The sequence below is a fragment of the Grus americana genome, chromosome 2, assembly GCF_028858705.1.
Source record: "Grus americana isolate bGruAme1 chromosome 2, bGruAme1.mat, whole genome shotgun sequence".
Classification (NCBI taxonomy): Eukaryota; Metazoa; Chordata; class Aves; order Gruiformes; family Gruidae; genus Grus; species Grus americana.
Window position 1 is genome coordinate 159,101,850 of NC_072853.1, and position 14,925 is coordinate 159,116,774.

The 14,925-nt window shown below is 37.8% G+C and overlaps 1 protein-coding gene across 4 annotated transcripts in view; it reads right to left on the bottom strand.

Annotated features, from left to right (window-relative positions):
- Positions 1–14,925, bottom strand: part of DNAJB6 (DnaJ heat shock protein family (Hsp40) member B6) — a 63,202-nt gene that overhangs the window by 34,601 nt on the left and 13,676 nt on the right. For all 4 annotated transcript variants that reach the window (XM_054814121.1, XM_054814122.1, XM_054814120.1 and 1 more), the window contains exons 4-7: positions 14,315–14,374; positions 13,836–13,946; positions 1,688–1,819; positions 641–782 (exon numbers count right to left, since the gene is read on the bottom strand). In XM_054814121.1, coding sequence (XP_054670096.1) covers positions 641–782; positions 1,688–1,819; positions 13,836–13,946; positions 14,315–14,374 — 445 coding nt within the window. The remainder of the gene's footprint in view (positions 1–640; positions 783–1,687; positions 1,820–13,835; positions 13,947–14,314; positions 14,375–14,925) is intronic.

Here is a 14,925-nt window from a genome sequence, read left to right on the forward strand (position 1 = left end):
AAGCAGGTTCAGTCACTTATTTCACTTAACAGATAAAAAAAAGTTACTTTTGCACAAAAACTTAACTTCACTCAAACACTACCTAGGAAAGCAAACTAAAGCAGATGTTAGGGAAAACTGGTTCATGTTCCACAATGTTACAAGCTTCACAATCGACCAAGAGTACTTTCTCCTTCCAGAAGCTCAAGCTGACTTGGCAGACTGTAGTCAAGGACCATAATAAAAGATGCATCGCTACACAGGAGATTCTGAAGGCCTGGAAGAGCTCCATTGCTAGGTCCCTTTCAAACAGCAAACAAGTTGCAACCTTCATTTTTCATCAGTGCAGTTCTGAAAGCATGTCTTACACATCTGAACCCTCCTTGACTATCAAGAGTTTAGGCAAAAACACCATCTTCCCCATTTTCACATGTAACTCAGCAGTGCCAAGAAGAGTCAGAGAACCCAATAAAACTTTTAAATTCTTTTTTTAAGCATTCAGAGAAATACAAGCACAATGATGACCACAACATCAAAAGTAAAAATATATTTACACACATTTCACTATATTTGTTTTTATATACATATATTTATATGCATGTATTTATAGCTATATATGTCTCTACGTATAGTTTCATACAAAAATATTTATATCACTTACCTCTTTGTAGTAATTTTTCTGCCATTAACTATTTTAGTTGAGGTTGATACTGATTTGAAATTACCCATTCCACCACCACCAAATGACGTAGAGGAGAACGAAGTAAGGCCTCCGTGTCCCAGTGAACCAAACGAAGTAAAACCTATTGGGAAAGAAGGTATTTGACAAAAAAAAAGTTATTTTTGCATGACTGTGGGATCCAAATTTATCAGCTACTCAGATGACATCCTAGCTTTGGGATGGCCTTAGCTGGTTGCATCAACACAGCATCAGTGACTGATGGCATTAAAAAGCAGTGTGAGAATAAAAACCTGGCTCCAGCCCCATCAACTTCTTCCGTATGGACCCATAGCTCAAATTCCAAATGCACAGCATTGTCAAAAAAATTTGTCACAACCTCTCCTGAAGAAAAGGCACTCTGGCCTGTCTGCTGAACTCAACCATTACATCATTCTTTCCACTCAAGGTAAAGCTAGTAACTTTAATGAGTCTGGTTTTTTCCTTTAATGTAGATGTTGGGATGCCCTGAGTTAGCAGACGGAATAAGTTTTGTATCACTAACATCCCAACTAATACCCAGAATCCTAACGCTTGAAAGGATGCCGACTACCAGCAGCTCTCGGCAACCTCTGAAATACAGAGGTCAGCATTCAAATTGACTACCCCAGAAGTAATACTGAGTAGTACCATGGGGTTTAGGTGCACATCACCCCCAACCCTTAAAAGGATATGGAACAAAAATAATTCTAAAGCTGTGAAGAAACTGTAGAACCAAAATTAAAACCACAAAAAGTTCTACCTCTTAGAGGTCTCTACTTTTAATAACCTTTCAGGTAAGCCAAATACTGTAGCTATGGCTTTATTTACATTCAGACCTTACAGAGTGGCATAAAATAAAATAAAACAGAACAAAACAAAATAAAATACAATACTTTGGAATTTCACAAATTAAGGCAGCATCTTTTAAAAAAAGTATTTATCAGCTTCTTATATTGAGAACTTTTGTGAATCAAAACTGCATTCCCTGTTGAACGTTTTGATATTTACCTGTGTCAAATGAAGAAAAACCACTTCCAAAAGCAGGGAATCCACTAAAGGCAGAGAAAAATGATCCACCACCTCTGCTTCTGCTTCCCCTTGGACCCCGCCTGCTCCCGAAGAAGTCCTCAAAAGGGTCCTCTACAAAACAGAACACAACATTTAAGAGGTCAATATTACTGAGGGATTTGTCAGTGTTTAAGAGGCATTTGAACAATGCCCTTCATAACATGCTTTAACCTGGTCAGTCCTGAAGTGGTCTGGCAGTTGGACTAGATGATCATTGTAGATCCCTTCCAAATGAAAGTCTATTCTATTCTGTATTTAATCATTAGGGATTCTTCATTAAAAAAATAGATTTCCTGTTACAGATTAGATTCTTCCTTTGAAATATTTGATGCTACTGAGCTAAACAGTCCACTAAAAAGGGAATTCCTATGCTCCTTCCAGACTAAATTCTGTCTCACTTTTGGACTTAAAAATAATTATAAAAAGCAGCTGATTTCCTTATTTTAGCTGTTTAATATTAAAATCCAGTAAAACTAATGTAAACACAGTTTTCAGTATAATAGAATTGGCAAGAGCTACAGAACTAGTACTATTTCCACCACATGCTCATATAGCATAATACACTGTAGGTATGATAAAAAATGTACTTAGTATTTATTTGAAGTGATCTACATCCAGTCAGTTAGCATTTGACAAATTTAACACTCCTCAGATGCATAATCATAATCTCTACACACCAAGTCACCGTAAGGCAAATCCTTCAGCTGTTCTACAGGACTCTCTGTTGTCAGATTAAGGTTTTCCAAGGTGCAAAATTAAGAGTAGCACTACAGACAAATTAAACTCTTAGAATTTGAATTTAACAAATCTTACAGTATTGCACACAGGTACCTGAACTTTCTAGCTTATTTCTATTTAAGATCTATTGTGGATCACCATGATGAGGTCTCTGAAAAGTAACTTCCAGATAGGTTGTATCAATTATTGAAATATAAAAACAGCAGCCAGGGATTGATGACTCATAATCTTAAAGTGTTCAAAGTGTTTATTTTAGCACTTGTCACATTAGGTACTTCAAACACTGATTCTGAAGCACTTTTAGACAAAGTATTGAGGTTTACACACAGAATCCCAAAGAGGCATTTAGTCCCTACCAAGGAGGAGGAAGAGGGGAGAAATAGAGAAAGGGGGTCATGCATAAAATGCTATTTCAAATTCAAGTACAACTGTTATGTCATTCAGAACAGCTGCTGTTCCATCCTCATCAGGAAGACAATAGCCTCTTTCAAAAAAAAAAAAAAAAAAGGAAAAAAGAAAAGAGGGATGGAGGTGGATGAACACACCAGACATATACAAGCAATACATATTTACTTTATCACATTTTCCTAAAAATAGTTATTAGTAGAGTTATCTGGAAACTGTTTTTCACTAGTGTTCTTAAAGAACAACATATGAAATTGTAATCATCTAACAGATACTCAATAAACATAACACCTGCATTAAAATCAGAAGAGTTTAGGAACTTCAACCGCTCTCTCCATCAATCACAACTCTCCCAGAATGAGCATTATACAGTACCAACAATTTTACCAAGTTTTACAAGTGGGGACTCAATACTGAAAGATAAACACTGAAACACTGCTCAGAATAAGCTCTTACTGAAAAATGCAAAAACTGGTGATAGCAGCAATAGAAGTATGAAAGCAAGGACAACTCTTACAACTGCGTGACTGTTCAGAACTACAAACAGACAAAGTGAAGGTCAGAAACACAGTATTTACTCCACCTCTGGTACTCCCACAAAAATCCGAGCTGATTTATGATAAGTCACCAAGTCAATGAAATAGTGACAATACTAAAGCAAGCGATATGATAATAAAAAGATATTAGTTACCTTCTGGTTTATGTGCGATTACTTAACAGAAGTGAAAACATCACAATGTATTTATGCTGAACAAAGGCAGCCACTGAGCTTCAGACATCAGCAAAGACATAAAATGCCAAGAACAACAACAAAATAACCCTAGCCTTCCCCTAGCTTTTACAGTTATTGAATAAACAAGACAGGACCAAACTTTTCTCTTACATACACTAAACAAGCAAGTGGTAAGATTTTTTTTTTCCTGCATTGGGTGTTTTTTCATTTTGTGCTTTTTTAATGTAGAACAAGTTTTCTTAAACATAAAGATGACCTGTTATTACCTTTAAAACAACAGAAACGAAACCAACGCTTGGGCATGAAAATATGGGAACCTACCACTAAAATTACTATTTCTAGAACAAGCACTACGCCCATTTAAAAAAGGTGATTTTTTTCAGACTAGCATATCAGCTAGCAAGCAAAGCCACTGGAGTTAATTGTTTCGTAGTCCAATTTATTCTCACTAGAGTGACTCATAAGTTAGTTATGAAGGTCATTCACTCACGTGTACAAATGATCTATATTATATTACTCCCACTGTTAAGCTTTCTATTTATAGTCCATTTTTTCTTGTTACCTGGAGTTCAAATAAAAACAAAGCAACCTACCATGTAAGCTTTGAGTTTTTAATCCTCCGCAGTACATCAGCCTATTCTGCAAGTGAATCTCTCCTCCCTGGCACAACAGCAGCAGAAATGCAAAGGTTTTTAAGGAAGGATCACAGCATCTCCCAGAGATCGCTGCTATCAACCCAGGTTCTAAATGGATTATCGCCTACTAGCCACAAAAAAACCTCACCGAGACCTGGACATGCCTTATTAGCCTTTGGCAACGCTACACATCAAAGAAAGAGGTCAGCGCTCCACATTAGCTAGTGTTCTAGCCTCGGGTGATTTCAGTTAGCAGCCCTGCTAATAATCCTTCAGTGCTCTTCCTATAATTCTCTCCAGTAAGATACTCCAACCAGTCTTCTGCAGTAGACTGCAGAATGCTCAGCAAGATGGATTATGCACAGACAGGAAAATGGGTAGGACTTCCCTGAGGGAGTTTTTCTTACTATCCTGACAGCTGTCCAGGTACAGCATGCAGAAAAAAAATGCCAAAAACATGCAGGAGAGAAGGCAGCAGGAAGCTTCTGCATTATCATCTGTTGTATCCACCACCAAAAACACATTAATATAGCAACCTCACAACTACCCAGACTCTGTTTATGCTTTTAGTCCCTAAATCAGGATGATTAATAGTACCACTCAGCAAAATACTAACATTTCAGCCTGGTAGGTCTATTTTTGTGATTTAGCAGAACCTTCCCATGCACGACAAACTTTTCACATAGATGGCTTTTTCTGAACAGTTCAAATGCAGTGAATATCACAATATCGGAGTGTTGGGGTTTTTTAATGACTCTTATTGATAGTCATTATAGTGCAACTCACAATCTGTGTAATTTTCTTACTGAATGTTAGAAGCATATCAGATCAACAAAACTAAGCAGTAGAAACACAAACGTGAAGGCCTTTCTAAAAAGAGAAAATACTATGTGAGTAATATAAAACTGAAAAGCTTCAGAAAACCAAAATGTTAGACCAGTGGTACTTCAGAATATCAGTATTTATCTCCTTTTTGGAGATAAACCCAGTTTATTCTAATCTGGGTATTACCAGCAGTTTATGGGAGGACACAGTATCAGATTCAGTTTCAACAGAAATGTTGGAGCATAACTGGGACACGAAGCTTGTGGTGCTGTCAAAAAAGCAAAGATCAAGAAAGAACAAAAGGTGAGAAATGTCAAGGAAGCCAGCAAGACAGACTTCTAGGCTATCAACAACAGACGATGACATGGAGCTTTTGGGGGAAAAAGCAAATGCTTAAGCAAGGAACTCGTGGTAACCTGTTCCCAAGAGAGACACAACGAAAGACTCTTGCTGTTACTAGGTAGGAAGAGTGCAGTTACAGAAGCCAAAAAGTTAATGTGAAGGTGGGAACACAAAACCCTCCGCAACACAAAAGACTGTATACTAACAAACACACCTCAAAATAATTACGTTAGAGGTAGTATTTCCAAAATAATTTATTTGGAAAAATCTTTGCCAATTCAAACACGGTGACTGTCTCATTCCTCTGGCTAAACCAGCTCACTGTGAACCATGGAATACTACCTTGCTTTTCTGCAGTCACAAAGAAAGAATTTAACCTCAAAAGTCAAAACTATACTGCATATCTTTCTGCAGTGCAAAATGAGGTAGGGTATCATCCCTGCCCCCCTCAGGAGCCCTCAGCTCTAACACAGAAACAGGATTTTCTCACTTTCAGCAATGTAATCCAATTGCAGAATACTACTTGAAAGATGTGATCACTCTTTCCTGTCTCATGATCATGAAACCAAATGACAAGTTGCATGAATTCATTGATCCAAAGAAAACACTGACAGCATTTGTATTGTTAGCTTTCTGTTGCATCCATGAGCTAATCTGGGTCAGTATTGGCAAGACTGGCCTATCTGAAAGAAAACCAGTGGGAAAGCACCACACAATAGGCTAAGGGAGGAAAGGGAGCAAAAACCAGAATACCTACATTTGAAGCAGTCCACAATTCAGTTATATTTCATGAAATTCATTAAATCTAATCCATTAACTGAAATCATCACGATACACTATAAAGCGCCACATTTCCTATGGCAGTCACTTCTACTGTGACACTTGTACCCCAGCAGCTGCTTGGGGAACCTGATCAGGAACTGAGCAGCTGAAAAGAGCATCTCCAGATGAAAGCAAGTTCAGCTACATCAATTCTTTGCTAGGGTTCACAGTGCAACCATAAAAGCAACTGTGCTGGTTACAAGGAAGACAGCAGGAAGAAGTGCCCAAGGGTCAAAAGCAGCACAGGAAGGTGCTTTCAGCCGTAGTACGACCCTATCCCTGATGAAAGCGTTGAGCACGTTCCAGTGCAATGCCATCATTCACCTCCAGGAAATCAAGTGTTGAGATAAATGGTGCACTGTCAGCAAATGTTCTCACATGCACACACTGCTGCAGCCAGAGATGTTGATAATCTTACAGGGACAGCATGCAAAGGAACATTACCCTGTAAAAACAGGATCACTGCTCAGTCACCACTCACTGGGCTACTTCCCCAACCAGTCAACATTCTTTCCTTTGTTCTTTGCAGTCTGAGCCACGCTATTGCCTCTGCCAAAACATGACACACGAGCCAAATGCCCTTATTGCAGATGCAGGAGGATGACACTGTAGCTGCAACACACTGAGCAGAGTAATGCTGAAAGGCTGCTCAGCCCCTACATATGGAGGCAGTCAAACTCAACGGCACTGAGTATTCCAGTCTGCAGTGTTTCAATAAGCAAAGGCAGTACAGGCTGCCTGTCTGCCATCATTTCTTTGTATCAAAAGCACACTGTACATTACTTTATAGATCATGCCAGAAGAGAGTCTGAAATGCTGGTCTAAATAACGTGTTTGTGCAAAGGGCTATAGATGTATGATACATACAATAAAACAGAATTCTTGGAGTAGGTGTTTCTAACTTGTCTCCTATTTGAAAAAAGTTTCAAATACGCAGATTTGCAGTCAATACACAGAGAAGCTCATGCTACAGCTCTGGATTGTACCCAGGCACAAAAAAGCCTATCATCAGAACTGGGCAGGCCACAGAAACCTGTAAGCACTTTTACATGAAAATTTTTTTCTTCCTTAACTACAAAATAAACATACTGTTGATGCCACTTACTCAGAAGAGACACTAAGATGCTGTTGCAAGCACTGTTGATTCACCTGCCTAGAGTGTTTCAGCATGGTCTTTTATAATTGCTCACTTCCACAAATTAGATGCCAAACAGATGTTTACCCCACTGATTTAAGAACATTTACCAGCAGAAACATTTGAAAGTCTTTTTAATGATATATAGCAGAGATCCTGGAATTAGTAATTTTCTAGAAAAAGGAGACTTAAAACATTACCTTTGAATGCCATCTATACCATAATTACAAATATGCTAGAGTACAGCAAGTCCAACTCTAATCAGTATTTCAATATTTCTCAAACAGCTGCCAAATGTTCAGGCACACCTTAAAAATGGAGGAATCTTCCACTACCATTGTGTGACCTGTTCTCCTTGTGCTATGTTCAGCATTTGTCCTCTGACCAATTTAACCTGCTAGTCGTACAAGAAAAAAGCAAAACCAAACCATTTTCTTGGAGACTAACACCCTGAACTGGCTTGAGATGCCCAAGATTAACTTCCTCTTTGGCCAGTGTGCTATCAAACAGCTTCTCAATGCATTTAACAGGACATTAGTCAAAGATTGACATTTTAAGACTAACATGAGAATTTGGAACAAGGCCTCCTCCCTTCCAGCAGCAGAAGCTATATATTAGTTTAGCTGCCCATGGAGCCACAGAATTACGTATTCCTGTTTGATAATGCTGTCTGGGTGAGACAATTCCTGTGTTTCAGACTTTCTTTGAACCAATCAAGTTATTTCTGAAAAATTCACAGTAGTGAGATTTGGACCATTCAGTGGACACTTCTGATCCAAGACTTACGAAATACAACTGTGCACGTTCATACCAAAGCAATGAATGCACATGCTAATTAATCTCTGAGCACTTCATAAATATCAAAAGCTGCAAGTTTATGTCCACAAAAAGACTAATTACAAAGGGGACAGTGTTGTGCAAGATAGCTTTAATTGAAAGCCACCTCCATTTTAAGTTTTAAGAACCCATTTGACTAACAAATGGATTTTGCATTAGAACACCTAAGCATCATAACTATCAGAACGGGACTACATGTGGATTAAAACCATGATCTCACTCTTACTCAAATCTTCAGCCCCAGCAAGACAACCTTCTGTCCTTGAGATGAAATGACAGATGAAGCTATCCCATTCCTAAACAACACCCTAAAACACAGATCATGTAGAATAGAGTTTGCATTGATTACTGCACATAGATTTTCCTCTTTCCTGTCAGGTGAAGACTCTCTGGCCTGGATACTTAAAATAACTCACTATACTTTTCCAGAATGCTTATGCTTTATTTTATGTAATTGATACTAGTCAAGCTGCTGTAATTCTGTTGTTTGATGGAACCAAACTACATACCATATAACTAGCTAGTTGATGTTCTCTGTGACAAATATTTATATCTAATTAGCCATATAAAGATGTTAAGTTTAACTTTACCTTTGGTTTCCAAGAGCGCAGATATTTAAATACCGCATAAACGAGGTATATGGGTTTATATGCATCATCTGGTATTAAATTTAAAGACAACCTGAATTCTACTTCACAAACTAAGAAAAATATTTAAGATATTTATTAAATACCATCTCAGCAGGTACACTGAGAATACTAAAGTGTTCAGGAACTACAGCAAAACTGACAGGATTATAATCTATGTGGAAAGAGATTATGGAAACAAACTTCTCTTCGACAAAGTCTAGAGAAGGTATCCATCTAGAGCAACTTATCACATTATTAACACATTCTACTGCAGAGAAAAGCATGGTTCCTTGTGAGATTCATTTGACTAGACATACAGGCATCTAAAGCTGTTTGAAGTGCTCTGAAACATCCTGTCTAGCTTCTAGACATGGCTAGAAGCTGGTCTGCTGTAGGTCCCGAGTTGTGTTTTCCAGCCCATAGAGAAATTACCCTAAACCACCTCAAATTTCACCAAGTGTGTATCTGAGATGCTCAAGTATGTGAAGCTAAATGTATATGAAGTGATGACCTAACTACTTAAGGAGCTGTTTGAACTACTAAATTGCCTGTTAGGCAATGTTGTGTTCTTGTGATATCCCCTACATCTTTCAATTAATTCCTCACTGATAATCCCTTCCAACACATAACCCGTTCCTGAAGTGAGAATCTGAAAAGCCTAAGTCAATTCTTTAACAGCCTAGAATCAGTCAAGCATTTTTGCCTACACCAAAACCCATCAGTTCGTTCCTTCGCAATGCCTGAAGTAGTAGTCTTTAAATTAATGACTACGTCTCCATTACCAGTGTTAACATTGGGGACCTTCCCTCACTATGAACTGTTAAAATACAGCAAAGGAATGTCCTTGAAAAGTTTACAAGTAGAAAACAAACAAAAGACTACATTGAACACAAATAAACCGAATCAAGGCAAGCACCATATATAAATTAAGTAGGCTACTGTTTAAGTATAAAACAAACTTATTGAATTGAGAAATCAATCCCTCTTAATAGTAAACATTCAGTTCTAATGTCAAAGGACAGTCAAAGAATAGAAGAGGTATATGGTACAGAGTGCTGAATAGCAGTTAAGCAGATATTGATAGTCCAAGGCAGTACTTTCGCAATACAAAGAGTAGTACTGCATAGGAAGCATCACCTTTTCTTTTATTTCTGTTATAAGGATTATCATCCATCTGTATGTCAAAGATATTGAAAAGTATCACTGGAAGAGCTTGCTAGGAAAAAGTAGATTCTGCTGAAACAAGATGTCACAGAAAGCAAGCCCGCGTCTCAAAAGCTAAGAGAGCTGCTGTTCTATTATCAAAGTTTTAAAAACTACTGGCCTTTGTACACCCTTATTTTTACAAACAATTTGACTGCAAATCAGTGAAGGGAAATTGTGACTGGCTGAGTTAATTCCGGTGCAACACATAGCGCATAACATTAACTTTGCTCCGCTTGGAAGTGTTCAGAGCTGTCTTCAACAGTATTATAAAGTTTCATTTCAGAAGTCTGAAGGGACTCATCGGTCAAAAAAAAAAATCACTGCAGAAGTCTTCATATATTCTCCTCTTTTCTACAGATGAATAAAGATACCTCTGTTTATAAAGAAAACTTTCTGTAACTGCAGTAGTAGTGTAACACAGCTCAGTGAAGTTTAATAGATTCAATTCATAGCACAGTTTTAGAAATTCTTCACATCCATAAATTTACAGGGATTATGCATCTGAATACTGCTCTTCACCTATTCAATGGCAATCAGGATATACAGTCCCACCTCCATTCTGTGGGCTTCACTACATGCCACTTCAAACTATATAAGAAGTGCAAAAATTTTGAAGTATTTATTCAATTTCATCTTTGATTCCTCTAGTGTACATTTTTAGAAAGCATGACCTCAGTCCTTATTCATTTCCTTATAAAACCAATTATAACCTGAGTCGCTCCTTAAAAAGTCACTGGTTCCACAGAAAATTAATGAAGAAGTTGAAAAAACTGTCCCACCAGTGTTTCAACACAGCAGAATCTACAAAGGCTCTAGTTCACCAATACAAATATTCATGTTATACATACAATGCTACTGCTTGCTTTTGGCATTAGTAAAGGTACTACATTCAGCTGAAAGCACCCATATTTTCACGTTGTAGTACCTAAACATTCACATGAATATTGCAGAGATTGTTGTGAACACTTTTTATAGAAAGTTGTGGAAGAATTGTGTTGAGTTACACTTTCCCATATTAGAGAACGTCTTAAGCATTTAATTAATTTTTTTTTCCCCAAAAAAAAGAGGTGTTCCTTTTGAAGCCTTCTGACTAAAAAAATTACAAGAGCTTTGACTCAGAATCCAAAGCTCAACACAAGTTTTAGGACTCTGATCACTGCCACTATCACAGGAAGTGGAGGCAGCTTTGAAACTGTTTTCATCAACTGGAACACACGTAACACTGCTGACAGTACCAGAGCCTTACTCTGCAACATGCGGAGCCTGCACCACATTACTCGTATCTTAAATCTGACAATGACCCTGATCAAAACATGAGGTAGATAACCTGTTTTTGAATAAATAAATAAATTGGGGTGCTGAGCAAGGGGAGAATGCTTTTGGAAGCATGTCTCGATATCATCGGTGCAGAGGTATGTTTTAAAGTCCACTGTTTCCACAGGGTAAGATGCATCACTAGTCCTGTACAGGAGAGGCTAAAGTAGCCGCAATACCCCAGGAAACCTTTGGCAGTAGTGGTCCCTCCATTTGATAAGCTAGATAGCTCTAAGCACTATACTGTACAGCCTTCCAAGGATTCCAAAAGGTAAGTCCTCAGGTTGTTTTTAAGCCCATGGCTATTTAACATGCAGAACTTAATCACAGCTTTAAGGTTAGTCATGAACACTGACATTTTTAGAGACAGCAAGTTAAATGTTTTGTGCTGATGAAGTAAATATAATCAAAATCAAGACTATGTCAGTCTCCCAGAAGCTAGAACATGCCTTACCTATACAATTTGCTCTAAAGATACCTGATTGAGAACCAACTATTTATTTAAAGTATCATAGATTCAAAAATAAACAAAATAGCACCTCGCTAGCTTCCTACTCAACATCTTGCTCAGATTTTTCTAGGTTTTCTACCACTCAATCACAGAATGGTTGAGGCTGGCAGGTCATCTGGTCCAATCCCCTGCTCAAGAAGGGCCACCTAGAGCAGGTTGCCCAGGACCACATCCAGATAGCTTCTGAGTATTTCCAAACACGGAGACTCCACAACCTCTCTGGACAATCTGCTCTAATGCTCAGTCACCCTCAAAGTAGAAAAGTGTTGCCTTAATTTTAGGCAGAACCTCCCATGATTCTGTTTGTGCCCACCGCCTCTTGTCCTGCCACTGGGCACCACTGACAACAGCCTGGCTCCATCTTGTTTACACTCTCCCTTCACATATATTTTGATGAGACCCCCACTCTGAGCTTTCTCTATGCCAAACAATTTCAGCTGTCTCAGCCTCTTCCTCATGTGAGAGATGCTCCAGCCCCTTATTTGTCTTAGTGGCACTTCACTGGACTCTATCCAGTAGCTCTGTCTCTTGTACTGGGGAACCCAGTGGACGTAGCTCCAGATGTGGCCTAACCAGTGCTGAGATCACTCATCTCATCTAAACTGAAATCTTCATTCAGTATTCCTTAAGATTCTGCTGCTGCTGCTGCAGGAACAGTGAAGAAGTTGCATCTTGCTAGTTCAGTTCCCATTTCACCCATCAGTATTTTGCTAGATGCTTCCTCCAATCTGCCCTTTATTACTCCTGCTGACTTCCCACTGGATCTAATTGCTCAAGTTCAGCTGCTTATCCTTTATGAGATTCTTCCTCTAGCTACTCATCTAATTCATCAACTAACCTTCTGCTGAATTCAACCTCTAGCCCTTTAACCCTTTTTCTAATCCTTCATTAGTCATCCAACAACTGATGATCCCTGAATAGCAAACTAAAGATATAATTAAAATCTGAGGCAAATTAGCCCCTTAATGCTGCCAGCAAAGATAAAAAAATTACCTTTAAAAATATTAAAACATTTACATAATTATAGAGATTAATCAATAACAAGGCAATGAATAGGAAGAGAGCTTTGTTCTTCAAGTATACTTCTTGCAGTTTTCAATATGGGATGTTTTACTGTCTCTAATTAAATACTGAACACAGGATCTGATCTGCTTTGTATGTCACAGCATTTTATACAGTAGAACATAGAGAAATTGAGTAAGAACTCCAGCACCTCTGGAAAGACATTCAATACACTAAAGCAAGCAACATCACATCCCAAAAGACCATTAGCAGCACTATGGTAAAAAAAAAAAAAAAAAAAAGATTACTTTGACAACTTTATCACAGATTGCTTCCTTTAACTAAATGAAGCATCCAAGCTCAAGAACTATTTATCTGAGCCTTTAGCAACTCTATCCCCCAAGCAAACACATGACATGAATTTGGGAGAGTGTCTAGATTATGTATGCAACTGTTCTTATTTTGATACAAGAAAATCATTTCTGCTAAGACACAAGTTCACACTGAGAGCTATGTTGTAACAGTTACAGTTAACCTGTCCAGTTCAGAAGCTCTCAAAGCTACATTAAGTATTTACAAATTGAAAGAGATCAAATTCAACAGACTAAGTTCACCAGGTCAAATTCTAGAGAGGGAATTCCAGTGTATACTTTTTCTGTTGAATGTTACTTCCTTCCAACCTACAGAGACATAGAAGCCACAATTTTACGTTTTTTTAAACCAAGCCTTCCAACAAAACATGAATTGGCAAGCCATATGTGTTCTGTACTATCAAATAAACCGAGAACAAACAGGTAGGAAACAAACATTTTAAATATAACACAAAATACCAATTGTTTACCTCCAATTTTCAGAGCTATTTCTAATAAAGCTGCATTAGCTATGTTTGTTTTGTAAAAGTAAAGCTTTAGCTGCACTTTAGATATGCATAACTAAAACCAGTGGATTACTTACCAAAGAAGTCAAATGAAAAGGGGTCCCTTCCACCAAAAAACTCCCTAAAGACATCTTCTGGGTTACGGAATGTAAATCCAAATTCAAATGGATTATCGTGATGATTTCCACCTACAAAAAGAAGTTAAATTTCAATTACCCTCACACATTCTTCCTAACAAGAAAGTTCAGGCCTATATGATATTTGAATCATTTAGAAATATAAACACATTTCTAAAATTTCTCTTTCCTTTCAGGTATCGCTCAAGTTAAATACACACAATACTTTTTATAACTAATTCTTTTCTCCGTTTCCAGATACCAGTAATACTTTTTACAACAATTAGAAAAATTGTAAAAAACAATTGTAATTTCAATTTTCAGATTACATTTTAGGCCTTAGTAAAGGCATTTACAGATTCCCATCTTAAAAAGAAAGCTGCAGAAAATGGCTTTCCACCAGAATAGAGAAAGCAAAGAACTGATAGTTGTCAACATACCTCCGCCTCCATTTATTAAGCCTTCTTTTCCGTATCTGTCATAGATGTCACGTTTTTTAGCTACAATAGAAGTAGCACATCATGTCAGTAAATAGGTACACTGAATTTGGAGAAAACCAAAAAGACTTAACTCAGACTTAACAGCTAAACTTCTTCTCAAAGCTAGTTTAGTTAAGAAAGTTCTGGCATGTAACTGGTGAACATTTTTGTTGAGGAATGCCAAAGCGGTGTAGGTTCTGAAGAACAGGTACTAAACTTTAGACTTACTACCATTCAGTTGCAGAACCTCAGGTCCTGTTGTGTCAAAAAAAATTCTGATACAAGGACAAACTTCACAAGGAAGCTTGCCTTTCAACAGAATACTGCAGTCTTCATCTTTATCTAAGTACTATGGAAAGCTTTAGGTTGTAAAAGACCTCTGAAATTTAACCTTCTCTTCCAAACAAGTCTAATCTCAAAACTTGCCTGGATAAAGCCCTGATCTCAATCAATCTTCAAGAGGAGAAGATTCCACAGTCTCTCTGGAAAACAGTCCCAGTGCTCAAGCATTCTCATCGTAAGCATTTTCTTCCTTCTATCCAACCAGAATTTCCCTTGTTGCAAACCTTGAC